The sequence below is a fragment of the Leucoraja erinacea genome, unplaced genomic scaffold (genome assembly GCF_028641065.1).
Source record: "Leucoraja erinacea ecotype New England unplaced genomic scaffold, Leri_hhj_1 Leri_476S, whole genome shotgun sequence".
NCBI classification, from domain to species: Eukaryota; Metazoa; Chordata; class Chondrichthyes; order Rajiformes; family Rajidae; genus Leucoraja; species Leucoraja erinaceus.
Window position 1 is genome coordinate 27,382 of NW_026576377.1, and position 24,345 is coordinate 51,726.

The window sequence follows — 24,345 nt, forward strand, 5'->3', positions numbered from 1 at the left end:
AGATCTTCGGTTTCCTCCCACATTCCAAAGACCTACAGGTTTGTAACTGAATTGGCTTGGTATAAATGTAAAATTGACCTTAGTGGGTGTAGGATAGTGTTAGTGTGTGGGGATCGCTGGTCGGCGTGGACTCGGTGGGCTGAGGGGCCTGTTTCCCTGCTGTATCTCTAAACTCAATCCTATCACTGGCTGACCTATCATCTACCTTATTGGAGATCCTCAGACTATCATTAATCTGAATTTACTGGACTTTATCCTGCACTAAATGCTATTTCCTTTATCCTGTATCTGTCCACTGGGGCCAGCTTGATTATAATTGTGTGTCATCTTACGCTGACTGGATAGCATGCAACAAAAAAGCTTTTCACTGTACACGTGACAATAATAATACACGAAGCTAAACCAAATGACGGGGTACCACCACTGGCCACCACTTCCCATCTCCTCCCCTGTCCGCTTTCCGCAGAGACAGCTCCCTCCGTAACACCCTGGTCAATTTGTCCCTTCCCACCCAAACTACCCGCTCCCCTGGTACATTCGCCCGCAACCGCAGGAAATGCTACACTTGTCGCTTTACCTCCCCCCTCGACTCCATCCAAGGACCCAAACAGTCTTTCCAGGTGCGGTAGAGGTTCACCTGCACCTCCTCCAACCTCATCTATTGCATCCGCTGCTCTAGGTGTTGGCTGCTCTATATCGGTGAGACCAAGCGCAGGCTTGGCGATCGCTTCGCCCAACACCTCCGCTCGGTTCGCAATAACCAACCTGATCTCCCGGTGGCTCAGCACTTCAACTCCCCCTCCCATTCCCAATCCGACCTTTTTGTCCTGGGCCTCCTCCATGGCCAGAGTGAGTCCCACCGCAAATTGGAGGAGCAGCACCTCATATTTCGCTTGGGTAGTTTACACCCCAGCGGTATGAACATTGACTTCTCCAATTTCAGGTGGTCCCTGCTTTCTCCCTCCTTCCCCTCCCCTTCCCAGCTCTCCCACAGCCCACTGTCTCCGCCTCTTCCTTTCTTCTTCCCGCACCCCCCCCCCCCACATCAATCTGAAGAAGGGTCTCGACCCGAAACGTCACCTATTCCTTCGCTCCATAGATGCTGCCTCACCCGCTGAGTTTCTCCAGCATTTTTGTCTACCTTCGATTGTTCCAGCATCTGCAGTTCCTTCTTAAGCATAAACCAAATGATGTGCCGATCAGTTAGTTCATTTATCTCTCTGGTTTAGAGATGCAGTGTGGAAAAAGCCCTTTGGCACAATGACTCCATGCCGACCACCGATCACCCGTTCACACTAGTTTTATCCAACACACTCATGACAATTTTACAGAAGCCAATTAACCTGCAAACCTGCACACGTCTGCTGAATGTGGGAGGAAACCGGAGCACCCGGAGAAAACCCACGCGTTCACGGGGAGAACGTGCAAACTCCGTAGAGACAGCTCCCGTAGTCTGGATCGATCCTGGTTCTCTGGCGCTGTGGGGCAGCAACTCTACCGCTGCGCCACCGTGCCTCTCTGTAATTGTCCCCAGTGTGTGGACTAGTAATAGAATGTGGGGGGTGGAGAGTTTGATGAGAATGTGTGGAGAATTAAAAGGCAAGATTACGCAACTGTGGCGTTGCATAGAGTTGCTGCCTCACAGCGGCAGAGACCCGGGTTCGATCCTGAATGCGGGTGAAGGAGTTTGTACGTTTTCCCCGTGACCTGCGTGGATTTTCTCCGAGATCTTCGGTTTCCTCCCACACTCCAAAGACAAACACAGGTTTGTAGGTTAATTGGCTTGGTATGAATGTTAAATTGTCCCTCGTGCGTGCAGGATAGTGTCAATGTGCGGGGATCACTGGTCGGCACGGACTCGGTGAAGGGCCTGTTTGTGCGCTGTGCCCAGAGTTTAGAAAGAGGAGGGGGGGAGGGATCTTATAGAAACATATAAAATTATAAAAGGACTGGACAAAGCTAGATGCATGAAAAATGTTCCCAATGTTGGGCGAGTCCAGAACCAGGGGCCACACACTTAGAATAAAGGGGAGGCCATTTAAGACTGAGGTGAGAAAAAACTTTTTCACCCAGAGAGTTGTGAATTTGTGGAATTCCCTGCCACAGAGGGCAGTGGAGGCCAAATCACTGGATAGATTTAAGAGAGAGTTAGATAGAGCTCTAGGGGCTAGTGGAGTCAAGGGATATGGGGAGAAGGCAGGCACGGGTTATTGATAGTGGGACGATCAGCCATGATCGCAATGAATGGCAGTGCTGGCTCGCAGGGCCGAATGGCCTCCTCTTGCACCTATTGTCTATGTTTCTATGTCTCTAGTCTGAACTAAACTAAACCAGAGTAAATGGATTTTTGGTAGCCAGTATGGACTTATTGGGCCGAATGGACTGGTTCCGTGCTGTATCTTTCTATGATCCACAAACGATCTCTTGAACCTTTCTTTTCTTTTCGACAGAGTCAGCTGGCGTTTCCATTCCCTCTGAAGAAGGTGTATCAGCTGAACAGATCAACAACCCATCAGAAACAGGTGGGAACAACAACCCCCCCCCCCTTTGAATTCATTGTCATGTGCCCCACATAGGACAATGAAATTATTGCTTTGCTTCAGCACAACACAACATAGTAGGCATGAATACAGAGCAGATCAGTGTGTCCATATACCATTATATAAATATATACACACATGAGTAAATAAACTGATCAAGTGCAAATAAACAGATAATGGGCTATTAATGTTCAGGGTTTTATTTGAGTTGAATTTAATAGCCTGATGGCTGTGGGGAAGTAGCTATTCCTGAACCTGGACGTTGCAGTCTTTAGGCTCCTGTACCTTCTACCTGAAGGCAGCGGGGAGATGAGTGTGTGGCCAGGATGGTGTGGGTCTTTGATGATACTGCCAGCCTTTTTGAGGCAGCGACTGCGATAGATCCCCTCGATGGTGGGGAGGTCAAAGCCGATGATGGACTGGGCAGTGTTTACTACTTTTTGTAGTCCTTTCCGCTACTGGGCGCTCAAGTTGCCGAACCAAGCCACGATGCAACCGGTCAGCATGCTCTCGACTGTGCACCTGTAGAAGTTAGAGAGAGTCCTCCTTGACAAACCGACTCTCCGTAATTTTCTCAGGAAGTAGAGGCGCTGATGTGCTTTCTTTATAATTGCTTCGGTGTTCTCGGACCAGGAGAGATCTTCAGAAATGTGCACGCCCAGGAATTTGAAGCTCTTGACCCTTTCAACCATTGACCCGTTGATATAAACGGGACTGTGGGTCCCCATCCTACCCCTTCCAAAGTCCACAATCAGATCCTTAGTTTTGCTGGTGTTGAGGGCCAGGTTATTAAATGTCAGGGATGTCTTAGCCTCCAGCAGAAACAAATATTTCCCAGTCTTTCAGAATGGAAATAGGTCATTTTCTCAAGCTTTTATGGGCGCAGGGGTGCCTAACAGCACCTGAGACCCAGATTTGACCCTGACCTCGGGTACTCTTTGTAAGGAGTTTGCACGTTCTCCCCGGGCCCTAGTGAGACCACACCTGGAATATTGTGTGCAATTTTGATCTCCTAATTTGAGGAAGGACATTCTTGTTATTGAGGGAGTGCGGCATAATTCCCGGGATGGCGGGACTGTCATACGCTGAGAGAATGGAGCAGCTGGGCTTGTACACTCTGGAGTTTAGAAGGATGAGAGGGCACCTTATTGAAACAAACACGATTATTAAGGGTTTGGACACGCTAGAGGCAGGAAACGTGTTCCCGATGTTGGGGGAGTCCAGAACCAGGGGCCACACAGTTTAAGAATAAGGGGTAAGCCATTTAGAACGGAGACGAGGAAACACTTTTTCACCCAGAGAGTTGTGAGTCTGTGGAATTCTCTGCCTCAGAGGGCGGTGGAGGCCGGTTCTCTGGATAATTTCAAGAGAGAGTTAGACGGGGCTCTTATAGATAGCGGAGTCAGTGGATATGGAGGTGAAGGCAGGAATGGGGTACTGATTGGGGATGATCAGCCATGATCACATTGAATGGCGGTGCTGGCTGGAAGGGCCGAATGGCCTCGTGGGTTTCCTCTGTGTGCTCCAGTTTCCTCCCACACACCAAAGACGTGTGGGTTTGTAAGTTAATTGACCTCTGTATATTGTCCCGAGTGTGTCTGATAGTACGGGTGATCGTGGGCCGAATGGCCTGTTTCCACGCTGTATCTTTAAACTAATAGAAAGCAAAAATCTTTAAACAGTTTTTCACTCTTCAGCTAAAGTCATTTAATCAACCATCATGTTAATCTCGTCTTGTTGGGAGATTGATCTAAAACTTCTGCCACAGGTGATTATGGCCATTGCCAGGATAATTGCAACTATCTCTGAAGTTGGTGGGTCTGATCAGTCAAATTCATAGAGTCATAGAGTGATACAGCGTGTAAACAGGCCAACATGTCCCAGCTACACTAGTCTCACCTGCCCATGTTTGGTCCATATCGCTCCAAACCTGTCCTATCCTTGTACCTGTCTAACTGTTTCTTAAACGTTGCAACAGTCCCAGCCTCAACTACCTCCTCTGGCAGCTTGTTCCAGACACCCACCACCCTCAGTGTGGACAATAGACAATAGACAATAGGTACAGGAGGAGGCCATTCAGCCCTTCGAGCCAGCACCGCCATTCAATGTGATCATGGCTGATCATCCACAATCAGTACCCCGTTCCTGCCTTCTCCCCATATCCCCTGACTCCGCTATTTTTAAGAGCCCTATCTAGCTCTCTCTTGAAAGCATCCAGAGAACCCGCCTCAACTGCCCTCAGAGAATTCCACAGACTCACAACTCTCTGGGTGAAAAAGTGTTTCCTCGTCTCCGTTCTAAATGGCTTACCCCTATTCTTAAACTGTGTGTGTGGCCCCTGGTTCTGGACTCCCCCAACATCGGGAACATGTTTCCTGCCTCTAGCGTGCCCAAACCCTTAACAATCTTATATATTTCAATGAGATATCCTCTCATCATTCTAAACTCCAGAGTACACAAGCCCAGCCGCTGCAGTCTCTCAGCATATGGCAGTCCTGCCATCCCGGGAATTAACCTGGTGAACCTACGCTGCACTCCCTCAATAGCAAGAATGTCCTTCCTCAAATTAGGGGGCCAAAACTGCACACAATACTCCAGGTGTGGTCTCACTAGGGCCCTGTACAACTGTAGAAGGACCGCTTTGCTCCTATACATGACTCCTCGTGTTATATTAAAAGTTACCCCTCAGTTTCCTATTAAACCTAAGACTCGTGTCCCATGAGAAAACTTAAAAATATGTCTTCCTATGAAGCTTTTCTCCTCTTTCAACAGAACTACAGCAACTATATGTGAGTGAAGAGCTGGTCAACTCACACGAACATTCGACCAACCGATCTGAAATAGGTAAGTTCCCAACCAAATACAGAAACAAGAGGCAGCACGGTGGCGCAGCGGTAGAGTTGCTGCCTCACAGCGCCAGAAACCCGGGTTCAATCCTAACTAGAGGATGCTGTCTGTACGGAGTTTGCACGTTCTCCCCGTGGGTTTTCTCCGGATGCTCCGGTTTCCTCCCACACTCCAAAGACGTGCAGCTTTGCAGGTTACTTGGCTTGGTATAATTGTAAATTGTCCCCAGTGTGTGTGTGTAGGATGATGTTGGTGTGCAGGATCGCTTGAGGGCGCGGACTCGGTGAGCCGAAGGGCCTGTTTCCGCTGCGGTAGAGTTGCTGCCTTACAGCAGCTGACACCCAGGTTTGATGCTGACCTCGGGTGCTGTTTGTAAGGAGTTTGCACGTTCTCCCCGGGCCCTAGTGAGACCACACCTGGAGTATTGTGTGCAGTTTTGGTCGCCTAATTTGAGGAAGGATATTCTTGCTATTGAGGGAGTGCAGCGTAGGTTCACCAGGTTAATTCCCGTGATGGTGGGACTATCATATGCCGATAGAATGGAGTGGCTGGGCATGTACACTCTGGAGTTTAGAAGGATGAGAGGGTATCTTATTGAAACATATAAAATTATTAAGGGTTTGGACACGCTAGAGGCAGTAAACGTGATATATTGGTGAATCTCTGGAACTCTCTGCCGCAGAGGGTAGTCGAGGCCAGTTCATTGGCTATATTTAAGAGGGAGTTAGATGTGGCCCTTGTGGCTAAGAGGATCAGAGGGTATGGAGAGAAGGCAGGTACGGGATACTGAGTTGGATGATCAGCCATGATCATATTGAATGGCGGTGCAGGCTCGAAGGGCTGAATGGCCACTCCTGCACCTAATTTCTATGTTTCTATGTTTCTATGAAACATGTTCCCGATGTTGGGGGAGTCCAGAACCATGGGCCACACAGTTTAAGAATAAGTGGTAAGCTATTTAGAACGGAGATGAGGAAACACTTTTTCACACAGAGAGTCGTGAGTCTGTGGAATTCTGTGCCTCAGAGGGCGGTGGAGGCCGGTTCTCTGGATACTTTCAAGAGAGAGCTAGAAAGGGCTCTTAAAGAAAGGGGATATGGGGAGAAGGCAGGAACGGGGTACTGATTGGGGATGATCAGCCATGATCACATTGAATGGCGGTGCTAGCTTTTAGGGCCGAATGGCCTACTCCTGTACCTATTGTCTATTGTGTATTGGGTACTCGTGCAGTAAGACTTGTGTCCCATGAGAAAACCAAAATATGTCTTCCTATGAAGCTTTTCTTCTCTTTCAACAGAACTACAGCAACTATATGTGAGTGAAGAGCTGGTCAACTCACACGAACTTTCGACCAACCGATCTGAAATAGGTAAGTTCCCAACCAAATACAGAAACAAGAGGCAGCACGGTGGCACAGCGGTAGAGTTGCTGCCTCACAGCACCTGAGATAATACACAATAGACAATAGGTGCAGGAGTAGGCCATTCGGCCCTTCGAACCAGCACCGCCATTCAATGTGAACATGGCTGATCATCCCCAATCATTACCCCGTTTCTGCCTTCTCCCCATATCCCCTGACTCCGCTATCTTTAAGATCTGGGTTCGATCCTGACTACGGGTGCTGCCTGTACGGAGTTTGCACGTTCTCCCCGTGACCGCTTATGCTCCAGTTTCCTCCCACACTCCAAAGACGCACAAGCTTCTAGGTTGTGGGGGAAGGAACTGCAGATGCTCATTTATACCAAAGATAGACACAAAAAGCTGGAGTAACTCAACGGGTCAGACAGCATCTCCGGAGAAAAGGAATTTTTGGTGACATTCTGGGTCTGAGGAAGGGTCTCGAACCGAAACGTCACCAATCCCTTTTCTTCCGAGATGTTGTCTGACCTGCTGAGTTACTCCAGCTTTTTGTGTCTATCTCAGGTCTGTAGATTAATTGGCTTCGGTAGAAATTGTAAATTGTCCCTAGTGTGGGTAGGACAGTGCTTTTGTACGGAGGTGAATGCTGGTCAGATGTTATATCTCTGGTGGATACCGGACTGATAGAGTCACAGAGTGATACAGGGTGGGAACAGGCCCTTCGGCCCAACTTGCCCACACCGGCCAACAGACTGATATCTCTTGTGTGACAAAGAACTGCAGATGCTGCATAAAATCGAAGGTAGACTCAAAATGCTGGAGTAACTCAGTGGGTGAGGCAGCATCTATGGAGGGAAGGAATGGGTGATGTTTCAGGTCGAGACCCTTCTTAAGACTGATTTTGGGGGGGCGGGAAAAAGTAGGCAGAGACAGCAGGACTAGTAGGAGGTAGACAAAAATGCTGGAGAAACTCAGCGGGTGAGGCAGCATTTATGGAGCGAAGGAATAGGTGATGTTTTGGGTCGAGACCCTTTAGACTGATGTGGATTAGTAGGATAATTGGGAACGGGAGGGGAAGGAGGGAGAAAGCAAGGGCTATTTGAAGTTAGAGAAGTCAATGTTCATACCACTGGGGTGTAAACTGCCCAAGCGGAATATGAGGTGCTGCTCCTCCAATTTGCGATGGTCCTCACTCTGGCAATGGAGGAGGCCCAGGACAGAAAGGTCGGATTGGGAATGGGAGGGTGAGTTGAAGTGTTGAGCCACCGGGAGATCAGGTTAGTTAAGGCGGACTGGCGGAGGTGTTCAGCGAAGCGATCGCCAAGCCTGCGCTTGGTCTCACCAATGTAGAGCAGCTGTCAATGATGAGGAACCACTTTTTCACACAGAGAGTGGCGAGTCTGTGGAATTCTCTGCCTCAGTGGGCGGTGGAGGCCGGTTCTCTGGATGCTTTCAAGAGAGAGCTAGATAGGGCTCTTAAAGATAGCGGAGTCAGGGGATATGGGGGAGAAGGCAGGAACGGGGTACTGATTGTGGATGATCAGCCATGATCACATTGAATGGCGGTGCTGCCTCGAAGGGCCTAATGGCCTCCTCCTGCACCTATTGTCTATTTCTAAAATGTTAAATGCAAATTGCCACATCTAATAATAATGGGGTTAAACATAATTGCCATATCTAACAGGTGGCTTGCTAACCCACCCGGTCCTCGTACAGTAAGGAGCTGCCTCATCAACCTTTTCCTTCGAAAAGTTGAGGGCGCGGTTTGGTGAGCCCGATGGGCTATGGGAACATGTTGAAAGTTCCACCGATTGGCAAAGTCTTTAAACTTTTGGCTGGTGAATTGGGGATGATCAGCCATGATCACATTGAATGGCTCGAAGGGCCGAATGGCCTACTCCTGCACCTATTGTCTACTGTCTATTTTCAGTCTGAAGGTGAGCTGGAATTCCACGTACAGAGAAGTGGCTCCTGAGCTTTTGGACGACTATCTCTGAAGAGATGGTTGGCCGAGAGTCAGTCTATTGTCTGTTGTCTATTGTCACCTGGAACTGATATCGCTTCTGTGATGTGATCTCCCGAGGTCTCAACCTGGTTTCCAAGCTGACGGGTCGGGAGTACCACTTGGTGTTGGACATGATGAGCTGGGTGGAGGCGCGCGCACACTGCCAGAGGAGTTTCACCGATCTGGCCAGCATACCCAGCCCGGAGGAAGAGGAGATGATCGAGGTCTTCGCTGCCCGAGGCACTTGGCTGTGGATCGGACTTCACAATGACGACCAGTCCCCGGACGGCTGGCGGTGGACCACGGGGGAGAGCTTCAACTACACCAACTGGGCGCCTTGGTACACGCCAGAATTCAACGCCACCGTGCCCATCTGTGTGTACATCGACATTGACCAGTGGATGGACACCCACTGCGATATCCCTCTTCCCTTCGTCTGTTACACAGGTATTGCCGCCTACGGAGAGACAGAAACACAGTAACATAGAGAAAGCCACGCAGATCTAAGGGTCCTTGTTCGTCAGTCAATGAAAGTTAAAGCCCTGTCCCACGGTACAAGTTCATTCCAAGAGCTCTCCCAAATTAAAATAAAAATCAAACTCGTGGTAAGCACGGGGAATGAACGTAGCGGGTACGTCGGAGCTCATGGACGTCTCTTAGTGGCTCATAACGCTAACGGCAGATACTCGGGAAGACTCGCTAACGGCAGGTAAGCTCGGGAAGACTCTTGAAGATTTTTCAACATGTTGACAACGTTGACAACATGTTGAAAAATCTCCACGAAAGCCCCGAGTACCGACGAGCGGCCATTACCGTAAATCTCCGAGTTCGAATCTGGGCAAACTCGGGAGAGCTCTTGGAATGAACTCAAAACGTGGGACAGGGCTTTAAGCATGCAGGTACAGCAGGCAGTGAAGAAAGCGAATGGACTGTCTCTTGGCTTTTATAACAAGAGGAGTCGAGTATAGGAGCAAAGAGGTCCATCTGCAGTTGTACAGGGCCCTAGTGGGACCACACCTGGAGTATTGTGTGCAGTTTTGGTCCCCTAATTTGAGAAGGACATTCTTGCTATTGAGGGAGTGCAGCATAGGTTTACAAAGTTAATTCCCGGGATGGCGGGACTGTCATATGCTGAGAGAATGGAGCGGCTGGGCTTGTAAACTCTGTGGAGTTTAGAAGGATGAGAGGGTATCTAATTGAAACATACAAGATTATTAAGGGTTTGGACACGCTAGAGGCAGGAAACATGTTCCCGATGTTGGGGGAGTCCAGAACCAGGGGCCACACACAGTTTAAGAATAAGGGGTAAACCATTCAGAACGGAGACGAGGAAACACTTTTTCACCTAGAGAGTTGTGAGTCTGTGGAATTCTCTGCCTCAGAGGGCGGTGGAGGCCGGTTCTCTGGATACTTTCAAGAGAGAGCTAGATAGGGCATTTAAAAATAGCGGAGTCAGGGGATATGGGGAGAAGGCAGGAACGGGGTACTGATTGGGGATGATCAGCCATGATCACATTGAATGGCGGTGCTGGCTCGAAGGGCCGAATGGCCGACTCCTGCACCTATTGTCTATTGTCTATGTGAAATAGGGCTATTCGGCCCTAAGAGCCAGCACCGCTATTCAATATGATCATGGCTGATCATCCAGAAGCAGTACCCCGTTCCTGCTTTCCCTCCCATATCCCTTGATTCCGTTAGCCCTGAGAGCCACATCCAACTTTCTCTTAAATCCATCCAGTGAATTGGCCGCCACTGCCTTCTGTGGCAGAGAATTCCACAGATTCACAACTCTCTGGGTGAAAATGTTTTTCCGCGCTGTATCTCTAAACTAAACCCAACGGCATGAAGGTTCCACAATGGTGGCGCAGTGGTAGAGTTGCTTCCTTAAACCGCAAGAGACCCGGGTTCGATCCCCACAGCTGTCGCTGTCTGTGTGGAGTTTGCACGTTCTCCCCGTGACCTGCGTGGGTTTTGTCCGAGATTTTTGGTTTCCTCCCACACTCCAAAGACGTGCAGGTTTGTAGGTTAATTGGCTTGGTGTGGTGTAAATTGTCCCTGGTGTGTGTAGGGTAATGTTAATGTGCCGGGATCGTTGGTCGGTGTGGACTAGGTGGGCCGAAGGGCTTGTTTCCGTGATGTATCTCTAAACTAAACTAAACAAAAAGCCACCCGTGGGAGAGAGGAGGAGGAGGAGGATTTGTCAAAAGGCACAGAAATATATGAATTAGGAGTCGGAATGGTCTGTATCCAAATTGAGGTGACCTGTACGATGTGCTCTTTCAACAGAACCGTCACCAAAATTGATCGACCCCGACACAAACGTAATACCTGGAACGGCTGCTAATCATTCGGAAACAGGTAATGTAAATGCGAGATAGACACAAAGGGTGGGGCAGCGGTAGTGTTGCTGCCTTACAGCGCTTGCAGCGGCGGAGGCCCGGGTTCGATCCTGACTACGGGTGCTGTCTGTAACGGAGTTTGTACGTTCTCCCCGTGACCTGTGCGGGTTTTCTCCGAGATCAGAATCGCATTTTATTCACCAAGTATGTTTTGCAACATACGAGGAATTTCATTGGTAGGGTCAGCCATACAATTAAAAGAAACAGATCACTTCAAAAAACATATTTGAACATGAACATCCACCACAGTGACTGCTACACATTCCCCACTGTGATGGAAGGCGAAATAAAGTTCGAATCCCTTCCTTTAGTTCTTCCTCGGACGTGGGCCTCGAGCCTCCGTTGACGGGACGATCTTGACTACCGTAGCCGGCGGCGTTCGGGCCCTCTGCGTCGAGGCGATCAGCTCCCGCATCAGGGGGGGATGTCAGCTCCCCCGCGCCGGGCAATCTAACCTCGTGTCGGGGCAGGTTGAGCCTTCCGCGACGCTGGAGCTCCCGGCTTGCCGCTCCCGAGACTGCGAGCCCTTGATGGTAATTCCGCGGTGGGAGCGATCCCAGGCAAGGGATCAGCTGCGATGTTAAGTCCGCGCCCCGCGGTGGGGTTCGAAGTCAGTCCGAAGTGGCTTCCAGCTCCATCGATGGTAGACAAAAATGCTGGAGAAACTCAGCGGGTGCAGCAGCATCTATGGAGCGAAGGAAATAGGCAACGTTTCGGGCCGAAACCCTTCTCGGCCATTTAGAACGGAGACGAGGAAACACTTTTTCTCACAGAGAATTGTGAGTCTGTGGAATTCTCTGCCTCAGAGTGCGGTGGAGGCAAACCCTTCTTCAGACTGATGGGGGGTGGGCGTGGGGAGAAGAAAGGAAAAAGGAGGAGGAGGAGCCCGAGGGCTGGTAGTCCGCAGAGCCCAGAGAATGTGATCCGAATATTAATCACATCTCCGGGAAGGTAGGAACTTGAAAAGAAGTTTCCCCCGATCCCCTCCCCCCTCCCCCCACATAAAACAAACTGAACATTAAAACAAAAACTTTTAACAAACTAAAAAATAACAAAAAGAGTGAAAAGAAGAACAGACTGCCGGCTGGGCAGCCATCTCCCCGGCGCCCCTGGTAGTCAAGATCTTCGGTTTCCTCCCACACTCCAAAGACGTACAGATTTGTAGGTAAATCGTCTTGGTATACTCGTGTGTGTAGGATAGTGTTCATGTGTGTGGAAAAGGGCCTGTTTCCGCGCTGTATCTCTAAAACTCAAACTCAAAACAAAATGCTGGAGTACTCAGCAGGACAGGCAGCATCTCTGGAAAGGAGGAATGGTTGATGTTTCGGTCGAGACCCTTCTTCAGTCAACCTCATCTTTCCTTAGTTTACCGCCCTCCAAGTTGTGAATATCTCAGGTAGACAAAAGTGCTGGAGGAACTCAGCGGGTGCAGCAGCATCTATGGAGCGAAGGAAATAGGCAACGTTTCAGGCCGAAACCCTTCTCCCATGTTTTCCATGTTATAGAGTGATACAGCGTGGAAACAGGCCCTTCGGCCCAACTTGCCCACACCGGCCAACACGTCTCAGCAGCACGTTTACAGTTCAGTTTATTGTCACTTTTCCTGCTTTTCCCCCATATCCCTTGATTCCATTAGCCCTAAGAGCTAAATCTAACTCTCTCTTGAAAACATCCGGTGAATTGGCCTCCACTGTTTTCTGTGACAGAGAATTCCACAGATTCACAACTCTCTGTTTATTGAACTTTTGTTTTTTTTTTCTTTTTCTTTTTTCCCCCGTTATATACAATGTTTACATATTCACATATTCTGTTGTGCTGCAGCAAGAAAGAATTTAATTGTCCCGTGCGGGCCATTTGTTGACCCTGTCCCACGGTACGAGTTCATTCACGAGCTCTCCCGAGTTTAAAAAAAAATCAAACTCGTGGTAAGCACGGAGAATGAACGTGGCGGGTACGTCGGAGCTCGGGGACGTCACTTAGCGGCTCGTAACGCTAACGGCAGGTACTCGGGAAGACTCGCTAACGGCCGGTAAGCTCGGGATGACTTGTGAAGATTTTTCAACATGTTGAAAAATGTCCACGAGAGCCCCGAGTACCGACGAGTGGCCATTACCGTAAATCTCCGAGTTCGAATCGGGGCAAACTCTGGAGAGCTCTTGGAATGAACTCGTACAGTGGGACAGTACAGGACACTCTTGATTCTTGACTCTCTGGGTGAAGAGGTTTTTCCTCATCTCAGTCCCAAATGGCCTACCGCAAACTGTGTGACCACCCTCTGGGTCGGGACTTCCCCCCAACATCGGGAATATTCCCAAGTTTCTCTTTGGCAAATGATGACATTTTTTTTCTACCGTGTTTCCTAGGCTCGTTGCAGGCGAAGGCATCTTTGGGCAGAGGATATCATCTGATCAAAGAGTTGAAGACGTGGTCCGAAGCTCGGGACTACTGTCAGAACAGATTCACGGACCTCGCCAACATCCTGAGTTGGGAGGAGTGGGAGGTGGTGACGCGTTTCGCCATCCCCAGCGTGTGGCTCTGGATCGGGCTGTACAACGACGACCATTCGTCCAACGGGTGGAAGTGGACAACAGGAGAGAAGTTTCGTTACACCAGCTGGGTGCCTTGGCATCCGCAGGAGCTCAACGTTACCTTCCCCAGCTGTGTGTACATAGACCAGGAACAGTGGGTGGACACCCAATGCGATGTCCTATTGCCCTTCATCTGTTACACAGGTATTCCAATCACAATAGAAACCGATAGGAACAGAAGTTGGACATTCGGGCCTTCAAGTCAAAAAGGCATTTGGTACATTGACCTTCATCAGTCAGTCAGAGTATCAGTCTGAAGAAGAATCTCGACCCAAAACCTTTCCTACATTTATTATATTTGTGGAAGGTAGACAAAATTGCTGGAGAAACTCAGCAGAAGTGGCAGCATCTATGGAGCGAAGGAAATAGGCAGCTTTTTGGGCCGAAACCCTTCTTCAGACTTCCATAGATGCTGCCACACCCACTGAGTTTCCCCAGCAATTTTGTCTACTTTCGATTCTCCAGCATCTGCAGTTCCTTCTTGAACAAGATATTATATTTGTGGAATTCTCTGCCACAGAGGGCAGTGGAGGCCAAATCACTGGATGGATTTAAGAGAGAGTTAGATAGAGCTCTAGGGGCTAGTGGAATCAAGGGATATGGAGAGAAGGCAGGCATGGGTTATTGATTGGGGACGATCAGCCATGATCACAATGAATGGCGGTGCTGGCTCGAAGGGCCGAATGGCCTCCTCCTGCACCTATTTTCTATGTTTCTATGTATGTGTAATCAAGGTCAAATCTCACCCCGGTCACTCCGGGAGATGTGATGAAGATGAGTCATAGACAATAGACAACAGGTGCAGGAGTAGGCCATTCGGCCCTTCGAGCCAGCACCGCGATTCAATGTGATCATGGCTGATCATTCACAATCAGTACCCCGTTCCTGCCTTTTTGGCCCACCCACTCACTCATTCATGATGGGGTTCCTACACGCAAACCAAAGATCTCTGAGAAAACCCACGCAGGTCATGGGGAGAGCGTAGAAACTTGGTACAGACAGCACCCGTAGTCGGGATCGAACCCGGATCTCCGGCGCTGCATTCGCTGTAAGGCAGTGCCACCGTGACCTCTACCGCCACTGTGCTACTCTTTGGAAACACATGGGTTTTCTCCAGGTGCTCCGGTTTCTTCCCACACTCCAAAGACGTACAGGTTTGCAGGTTAATTGTAAGTGTAAATGTAAAAAAAATTGTGTGTCGGGTGGTGTGAGTGTGCAGGGATCGCTGGTCAGTGTGGACTCGGATGGCCAAAGGGCCTGTTTGTACCCTGTATCTTTAAACTAAAAACTGAAATAAGGCTTTCAAACATGCTATCTACTCTTTATAGAGCTCCCCGCACCTTCTAGTGCTGAAGAACCAGAGGCCTGGAATTCACAGACTACCTTTATATTGGACTCGGATGAGGACTTAGACGCCTTCTTAACAAATCTATCTTCTACTGGAGGTAAGAATATATCTTCTAAGCTTTTAAAAAGCAAGGATATGCAAAAATTAGTAAACACTGCCCAGTCCATCATTGGCTTTGACCTCCCCACCATCGAGGGGATTTATCGCAGTTGCTGCCTCAAAAAGGCTGGTAGCATCATCAAAGACCCACACCATCCTGGCCACACACTCATCTCCCTGCTGCCATCAGGTAGAAGGTACAGGAGCCTGAAGACTGCAACGTCCAGGTTCAGGAATAACTACTTCCCCACAGCCATCAGGCTATTAAACTCAACTCATACAAAACTCTGAACATTAATAGCCCATTGCACATTGTCTGCTTATTTATGTGTGTATATATACAGTATATTCAATTGTATATGGACACACTGATCTGTCTGTATTCATGCCTACTATGTTCTGTTGTGCTGAAGCAAAGCAAGAATTTCATTGTCCTATCTGGGACACATGACATAAACTCTCTTGAATCTTATATCAAAGTTTTGAACCTAAGTTTTAATGGAAAGATAATACTGGAGCATTTTATTGGGATGCCGCTCATCGCAGTTTGAGACTAGCTCCATCCAAGACCACAAGAAATTGCAAGGAGTTGTGGATGCAGCCTGGACCATCACACAAACCATTCTCCCTTCCATTGACTCCATCTACACTTCACGCTGCCTCGGCAAGGCCAGCAGCATCATCAAGGACCAGTCTCACCCCGGGTCACTCCCCCTTCTCCCCTCTTCCATCAGGCAAGATTGGGGATGATCAGCCATGATCACATTGAATGGCTCGAAGGTCCGAATGGCCTACTCCTGCACCTATTGTCTATTGCAAGAGATACAGAAGTTTGAAAACGCACACCTCCAGATTCAGGGACAGTTCCTTCCCTGCTGTTATCAGGCAACTGAACCGTCCTTTCACCAAGTGGAGAGTGGTCCTGACCTCCCATTTACCTCATTGGAGACCTTCGAACTATCTGGCACCAAACGTTACACCCTTTATCCTGTCCCTATACACTGTGGACAGCTTTATTGTAATCATGTAAAGCTTTTCCGCTAACTGGATAGCGCTCAAGACAGAAGCTTTTCACTGTACCTCAGTACATATAACAATAATATACTGATATAAACTAAACTGAACTAATCTGATCTAAACTAAAGCAAAACATCTCAAGTTATTAGCTAGTCCATTATTTATTGTACTTTATATATATATTTATTGGCTTGGTAAAATTGTGTGTAGAATAATAATAATATAATAATAATAATGTTTTGTTTATAGGGACAATGCATATTAATTAACATTTTGCATGTAAATATGTGAGATTGTAGCTAATCAGCAGCTTATTTCCGTCTCTAGTCCCAGGCAAAGGTAGGTGTCTTGCCCAAGGACACAACGACAGTACACACTCCAAGCAGGATTCGAACCGACCACCTTCAGGTTGCCAGCCGAACACTTAGCCCATTGCGCCATCTGTATAAGTGTGTGGGGTTTGCTGGTTGGTGTGGACCAAATGGCCTGTTTCCTCGCTGTATCTCTAAACTCAACCAAATTAACCTGCACTTCCTTGTACTGTACCTCCATATGTGGAGTTCATTGCCACAGACGGCTGTGGAGGCCAAGTCAATGGATGTTTTTAAGGCGGAGACGGACAGATTCTCAAGAAGGGTCCCGACCCGAAACGTCACCCATTCCTTCTCTCCAGAGATGCTGCCTGTCCCGCTGAGTCACTCCAGCTTTTTGTGTCTATCTTCAGTTTAAACCAGCATCTGCAGTTCCTACCTCCACAGATTCTAGATTAGTGCGGGTGTCAGGGGTTATTCAAGATTCAAGAGAGTTTATTGTCATGTGTCCCAGATAGGACAATGAAATTCTTGCTTTGCTTCAGCACAACAGAACACAGTAGGCACACATAAATAAATAAATAAATACAGAACAGATCAGTGTGTCCATATACCATTGAATATATATGTACACACACATAAATAACCAGATCAAGTGCAATGGGCTATTAATGTTCAGAGTTTTGTTTGAGGAGTTTAATAGCCAGATGGCTGTGGGGAATAGCTATTCCTGAACCTGGATGTTGCAGATTTCAGGCTCCTGTACCTTCTACCTGAAGGTAGCGGGGAGATGAGTGTGTGGCCAGGATGGTGTGGGTCCTTGATCATGCTGCCAGCCTTTTTGAGGCAGCGACTGCGATAGATCCCCTCGATGGTGGGGAGGTCAGAGCCGATGATGGACTGGGCAGTGTTTATGACTTTTTGCATTCTTTTCCGCTCCAGGGCGCTCAAGTTGCCGAACCAAGCCACGATGCAACCAGTCAGCATGCTCTCTACTGTGCACCTGTAGAAGTTCGAGAGAGTCCTCCTTGACAAGCCGACTCTCCGTAATCTTCTCAGGAAGTAGAGGCGCTGATGAGCTTTCTTTATAATTGCATCAGTGTGCTGGGACCAGGAGAGATCTTCAGAGATGTGCACGCCCAGGAATTTGAAGCTCTTGACCCTTTCCCCCATCGACCCGTTGATATAAACGGGACTGTGGGTCCCCCTCCTACCCCTTCCAATGTCCACAATCAGTTCCTTGGGGTTGAGGGGGAAAGATAGGTCAGCCGTGATTGAATGGCGGAGTAGACTCGATCGGCTGTATGGCCTAATTCTGCTCCCAGAACCTATATACATTTTTTCTTTTAAACTCTCTCAACAGAACTGCCAGTATTATCCATCACAGATGAAGAAGCGGCTTTAATTGGGCAATTCGGGAATATGGTGGGAAGTGAAAAGATCCTAAGCCAATCTCTGCACCATAAATCCAAGTCGCCTTATATGGAAGGTAAGAATGTTCCAACCCTTTTTTTAAATTTCAAGCTTTATTCGGAATTAAAATGAACACCCCTGCAAACACTCCTCCTATTTTCTCAATTTCTAAGACAATAGACAATAGGTGCAGGAGGAGGCCATTTGGCCCTTCGAGCCAGCACCGCCATTCAATGTGATCATGGCTGATCATTCCCAATCAGTACCCCGTTCCTGCCTTCTCCCCATATCCCCCTGACTCCGCTATCTTTAAAAGCCTGATCTAGGTATCTTTTGAAAGCTTCCAGAGAACCGGCCTCCACCGCCCTCTGAGGCAGAGAATTCCACAGACTCACAACTCTCTGTGTGAAAAAGTGTTTCCTCGTCTCCGTTCTAAATGACTTGCCCCTTATTCTTAAACTGTGTGTGGCCCCTGGTTCAGGACTCCCCCAACATCGGGAACATGTTTCCTGCCTCTAGCGTGTCCAAACCCTTAATGATCTTAATGATCCCGATAAAATAAAATTTAAAAAAGTGTCCGGAGAACCGGCCTCCACCGCCCTCTGAGGCAGAGAATTCCACAGACTCACAACTGTCTGTGAAAAAAATTGCCTACTCCTGCACCTATTGTCTATTGTCTGTGATCTTGTACACCTGAGAAAGATCATCCATAATCTTCCTGCGCTCCAAGGAATAAAGAGCTACCTTAATCCTAACCCGATCCTTAATCAAAATAGATTGTCACTCTTGTGGCCCCCTGGGGTGATACACCTCCCCTTGTTTGAGGAATGTCCCCACAGGTCTCTGCCCCCCAATGCCCGGCAGCTGAAGAACCTTGGAATGTGGTCCTCCCCCTCTGAGTCTTGGTGTTGGCTGCACCGAGCTTCAGTGCGTCCCTCAGCAAGTCCTCCTGCAGTCTGGAGAGGGCCAGTTGGCAACATTCCCCGACGGACAACTCGCTCCAGTGGGAGGTCAACAAAGTTCGGTCCAGACCATCTTTCACCGAGTTGATGACCTTCCAGCCGCGCTTGATATCGTGTCCGAATGTGTCCCTGGGAACAACCTGTGTGAATCGGAGCAATGTTCGGCATGAACTGTGACAAGGACCCTTCCATCATTCTCCAGATCCCCCTTGAAATCCACGCTCTGCCAAGTGTTTGGTTTAGAGATGCCACGTGGAAACAGGCCCTTCGGCCCACCAAGTCCATGCTGGCCCTCGGTCACCCAATCGCACTAGTTGTGTGTTGACCCACATTCCAATCCAGATCCCTGCACATTGGAGGCGATTCCACAGAGGCCACTAACCTGTGAACCCACACGTCTTTGGGATGTGGGAAGAAACCCGTGCACCTGGAGGAAAACCGCGCGGTCACAGGGAGAAAATGCAAACTCCGCACAGACAGCACCCGTGGTCAGGATCGACATGACAAAGAGTTACATCAAATTCTAGCACTGTTCTTCTGAGCTGCAAGATTTCAGTGAAAGATCTTTATGTTTTCTTCTAATGGAAAGACGCAGAGTGTTGGAGTAACTTAACGGGTCCGGCAGCATCTCTGGAGAAGATGGATAGGCGACATTTTAGGGATGGTCTTAAGAAGGGTTCCGAAACCGAAACATCACCTGTTCATGTTCTCCAGAAATTCTGCCTGAGTCGCTGAGTTAATCCAGCATTCGGTGTCTTTGTACTTTAGATGTACAGGGTATAACGAGGCCCATCGTTCCCCCGAGACCAGCGATCACCCCATACATTAGCACCATCCTACACAGAGGGCAGTGGAGGCCGAGTCACTGGATGGATGTAAGAGAGAGTTAGAAAGAGCTCTAGGGGCTAGTGGAGTCAGGGGATACGGGGAGAAGGCAGGCACGGGTTATTGATTGTGGACCATCAGCCATGATCACAATGAATGGTGGTGCTGGCTCGAAGGGCTGAATGGCCTCCTCCTGCACCTATTTTCTATGTTTCCAAACACCAATTTACAATTTACAGAAGGCAATTAACCTACAAACCTGCACATCTTTGGAGTGCGGGAGGAAACCGGAGCACCCAGAAAAACCCACGTGGTCATAGGTACAAACTCCGTACAAACAGCATCCCCATTGAACCCAGGTCTCTGGCATTGTGAGGTGGTAACCCTACTGCCAGAGGGGGTGGAAATCGATATCAAAACGTGGGGGGGACCACACAATTCCTTGGTGGCCGCACACACACACACAAGGCTTCGGAGGCTTCGGTCGTGGGCCCTGTGGACGGTAACATCGGGAGCTGACCTGGTTGGTGACCGACTCCGAACTCCAGCAACAGCAGCTTCATCCGCCCCGAATCGTGGGGCTTGAATCGGCCCGTTCGTGGGGCCTTTCATCGCCCGGTGCGGCTTAAAACCGGCCAGCGGGATCTTCCATCGCCCGGCGGGGGCTTCAACATAGGGAGCCTCGGCCGCCTCGATGCAACAATTTGACCGCCGGGCGGTGGAAGTTTCCGCGGCCAATTTTAAGCCGCACCGGGCGATGAAAGGCTCCGCGAACGGGTCGATTCAAGCTCCGCTCCATGATCTTTGCTCCACCAGGACGTCTCCCTCCTCCAATCATCGCGCTGAATCATTATGTCCCCCCCTCCCCAATGGCAGCTGACCGATGTCTCTCTCGTCCAATCGGTGCCCTCGATCATCAGTCCCACCCCCATTGTCTTGCGGAAAGCAGAGATTTTTAGTAGGTTTTTCTTTCAAAGAATTTTAAAATCCGAATTACAAAACATGGAGGGGGAGGGAGGGATTGTCCCAGACCTCTTAAAACATGTGGGGTGGGGGTGGGGGTGCGGGGGTGGGGGAACGGATTTCTGCTCAAGCCTACCACTCCACCGCTGTGTCTTTTTCTCGGTCTGCCAGCACCTGCAGTTCCTTGTTTCTGTGCCCTCTTTCAAGGTCGGCCGTTGACTCAGGAAGGGGGAGACAGGGAGTACTCTGTGGTTCGGCAGGAGAAGACCTGGAAGGATGCGAGAGACCACTGCCGGAGAAACTACACCGACCTGGTGAGTTTCAGGACGCCCAGGGAGGAGGCGCTGGTCAGCTCCATGCTGGGCCAGGGGGAGTGGAAATGGATTGGCCTCCACAACGAGGAGCTGAAAAACAGTGGCTGGAAGTGGGTGAATGGAGACAATTTCACCTATTCCAACTGGGCTCTGTGGTACCAGGAGCAGTTCAGCGCCACCTCGCACGTCTGCGTCTCCACTGACCGCGAAGAGTGGTTTGGACTACAGTGCGATTTCGCCCTCTCCTTCATTTGCTACGCAGGTACGGACCACGGGACAAGCTCGCCTGCTTCACTCATTTCCAAGCGCATCTTAGACTTTAAAGGGCCCGTCCCATTTGCGCGCCATTTACTCGACCTGGCAGCATGTGGGTAGCGTGGGACGGGCGCATGGGGTGGCGTGGAGGAGTGTGAAGTATCGCGCAGCGCTCCAGGATTTCCTTCTGCACGAAATCATCGCGCGCCACCGGCCTGTCGCGTAAATGACGGCCAAAGTGGGACACCCTGGCACGGCGTAAAGTCTCACATCCAACAGCAGCAGAAGCAGGCAAGCGATCGCCGAGCTTGGCCTGGGGCTCACGGCCGTTGCGGTCCGGATCCGCCCCCCACTCCTACTCCCAGAGCGGGGGACAAGACATTGTTGCCATAGAGGAAGTACAGAGAAGGCTCACCAGACTGATTCCTGGGATGTCAGGACTTTCATATGAAGAAAGACTGGATAGACTCGGCTTGCACTCGCTAGAATTTAGAAGATTGAGGGGGGATCTTATAGAAACTTACAAAATTCTTAAGGGGTTGGACAGGCTAGATGCAGGAAGATTGTTCCCGATGTTGGGGAAGTCCAGAACTAGGGGGGTCACAGTTTAAGGATAAGGGGGAAGTTTTTTAGGACCAAGATGAGAAAATCATTTTTTACACAGAGTGGTGAATCTGTGGAATTCTCTGCCACAGAAGGTAGTTGAGGCCACAGTTCATTGGCTATATTTAAGAGGGAGTTAGATGTGGCCCTTGTGGCTAAAGGGATCAGGGGGTATGGAGAGAAGGCAGGAATGGGATACTGAGTTGGATGATCAGACATGATCATATCGAATGGCGGTGCAGGCTTGAAGGGCAGAATGGCCTCTACTCCTGCACCTATTGTCTATGTTTCTGTGTTTCTAAGACGATTGTAGATCGACACAGAAAGCTGGAGTAACTCAGCGGGACAGGCAGCATCTCTGGAGAAAAGGAATGGGAGACGTTTCGGGTCGAGTCCTGTCTTTCAGACTGAAGAAGAGTCTCGACCCGAAACATCATCCATTCCTTCCCTCCAGAGATGCTACCAGTCCCGCTGAGTTACTCCTGCATTTTGTGTCTATCTTCAAATGACGTCACGCGATCCAGAAGGCTGTGTGGACACATGATGACACGCGTAACCATCACGCGTCAGTCACTGCCGGCCTGTCGTGTAAATGACAGCCAAGTGGGACAGGCCCTTGAGACTTGCCACTTTAGACTTCAGACATACAGTGTGGAAAGAGGACCTTCGGCCCAGCGGGTCCGCTGGTACTATCCTGCACACACTAAAGACTAGGGGTGGCACGGTGGCGCAGCTCACAGCGTCAGAGACCCAGGTACGATCCTGACTATGGGTGCAGTGATCCTGAGATCGCGTGGGTTTGCTCCGGGTGCTCCGGTTTTGTCCCACACTCCAAAGACATGCAGGTTTGTAGGCCAGTTGGCGCCTGTAAATTGTCAATTCTTCTTCAGAATAATGCTTCAGACCGAGAGCCTTCTTCAGACAGGTCGAGACCTTTCTTCAGACCCTCCATCAGTCTGAAGAAGGATCTCGACCCGTCTCGACCCGAAGATCCTTCTTCAGTCGCCTATTTCCTTCGCTCCATAGATGCTGCCTCGCCCGCCGAGTTTCTCCAGCATTTCTGTCTACCTTTATTACCTGTATCCTCGTTTGCCTCAATTCACCCAGACCCATCGAGACCCTTCTTCAGGCCCGAAACGTCACCCATTCCACCTCTCCAGAGTTGCAGCCTGTCCCGCTGAGAGACTCCAGTTTTTTGTGTCTATCTTCGGTTTAAAGCAGCATCTGCAGTTCCTCCTTTCACAGAGTGATAAATCTTCTGTCTTACAGAGGTTCAGCAGGCAAGGACGCCCGAGGCCAACAGCTATCCTGCAGAACTGGGAGATAAACAACGCAAGCCGCCAGCGCAAGCCTTGTACCCAAAGCAGTCGGGTGAGAATGACTTCCAAACGACACACAGAGCAGATGCTAATAGCGAGATTGGAGGAAACTTAGAATGTCTTCCTGAGAGATCCATAGGTGCTCCACAGAGAGCATTGTATCGGGATGCATCACAGCTTGGTTGGGGAACAGCTTCGTCCAAGACCACAAGACATTGCAGACGCAGCCCAGACCATCACGCAAACTAACTTCCCATTCCTTCCCTCCAGTCAGAGAAACCTTTTGTGTCAATCTCCCTCCGATTGACTCCATCTACACCTCACGCTGCCTCCAGCAAGGCCAACAGCATCATCAAGGACCAGTCGCAGCCCGGCCACTCCCTCTTCTCCCCTCTCCCGTCGGGCAAAAGCTGTACACAATAGACAACAGGTGCAAGAGGAGGCCATTCGGCCCTTCGAGCCAGCACCGCCATTCAATGTGATCATGGCTGATCATCCGCAATCAGTACCCCGTTCCTGCATTCTCCCCATATCCCCTGACTCCGCTATCTTTAAGAGCCCTATCTAGCTCTCTCTTGAAAGCATCCAGAGAATTACCCTCTACCGCCCTCTGAGGCAGAGAATTCCACAGACTCACAACTCGCTGTGAGAGAAAGTGTTCCCTTGTCTCCGTTCTAAATGGCTTACCCCTTATTCTCAAACTGTGTGTGGCCTCTGGTTCTGGACTCCCCCAACATCGGGAACATGTGTCCTGCCTCTAGCGTGTCCAAACCCTTAATAATCTTGTATGTTTCAATAAGAAACCCTCTCATCCATCTAAACTCCAGAGTGTACAAGCCCAGCCGCTCCATTCTGTCAGCATATGACAGTCCCGCCATCCCGGGAATTAACCTGGTGAATCTACGCTGCACTCCCTCAATAGCAAGAATGTCCTTCCTCAAATTAGGGGACTAAAACTGCACACAATACTCCAGGTATTGGAGAAATGTGAAAACACACACCGTTTCTTCCCAGCTGTTATTAGACAACTGAATCAACCTTCCACTGCCAGAGAGCAGCGCTGAACTGCTATCTACCTCTTTGGTGACCCTCGGACTATCTTTAATCGGACTTTACTAGCATTACCTTGCACTAAACATTATTCCTTTATCATATGTCTATGCACCGTAAATGGGGTG

The 24,345-nt window shown here is 49.5% G+C and overlaps 1 protein-coding gene across 1 annotated transcript in view; it reads left to right on the top strand.

The window, feature by feature from the left end:
- Positions 1-24,345, top strand: part of LOC129693917 (C-type mannose receptor 2-like) — a 55,951-nt gene that overhangs the window by 7,168 nt on the left and 24,438 nt on the right. Inside the window, exons 4-13 of the mRNA XM_055630650.1 lie at positions 2,451-2,522; positions 5,313-5,384; positions 6,685-6,756; positions 8,830-9,198; positions 11,038-11,114; positions 13,390-13,882; positions 15,067-15,183; positions 17,877-18,002; positions 20,884-21,252; positions 23,118-23,219. Coding sequence (XP_055486625.1) covers positions 2,451-2,522; positions 5,313-5,384; positions 6,685-6,756; positions 8,830-9,198; positions 11,038-11,114; positions 13,390-13,882; positions 15,067-15,183; positions 17,877-18,002; positions 20,884-21,252; positions 23,118-23,219 — 1,869 coding nt within the window. The remainder of the gene's footprint in view (positions 1-2,450; positions 2,523-5,312; positions 5,385-6,684; positions 6,757-8,829; positions 9,199-11,037; positions 11,115-13,389; positions 13,883-15,066; positions 15,184-17,876; positions 18,003-20,883; positions 21,253-23,117; positions 23,220-24,345) is intronic.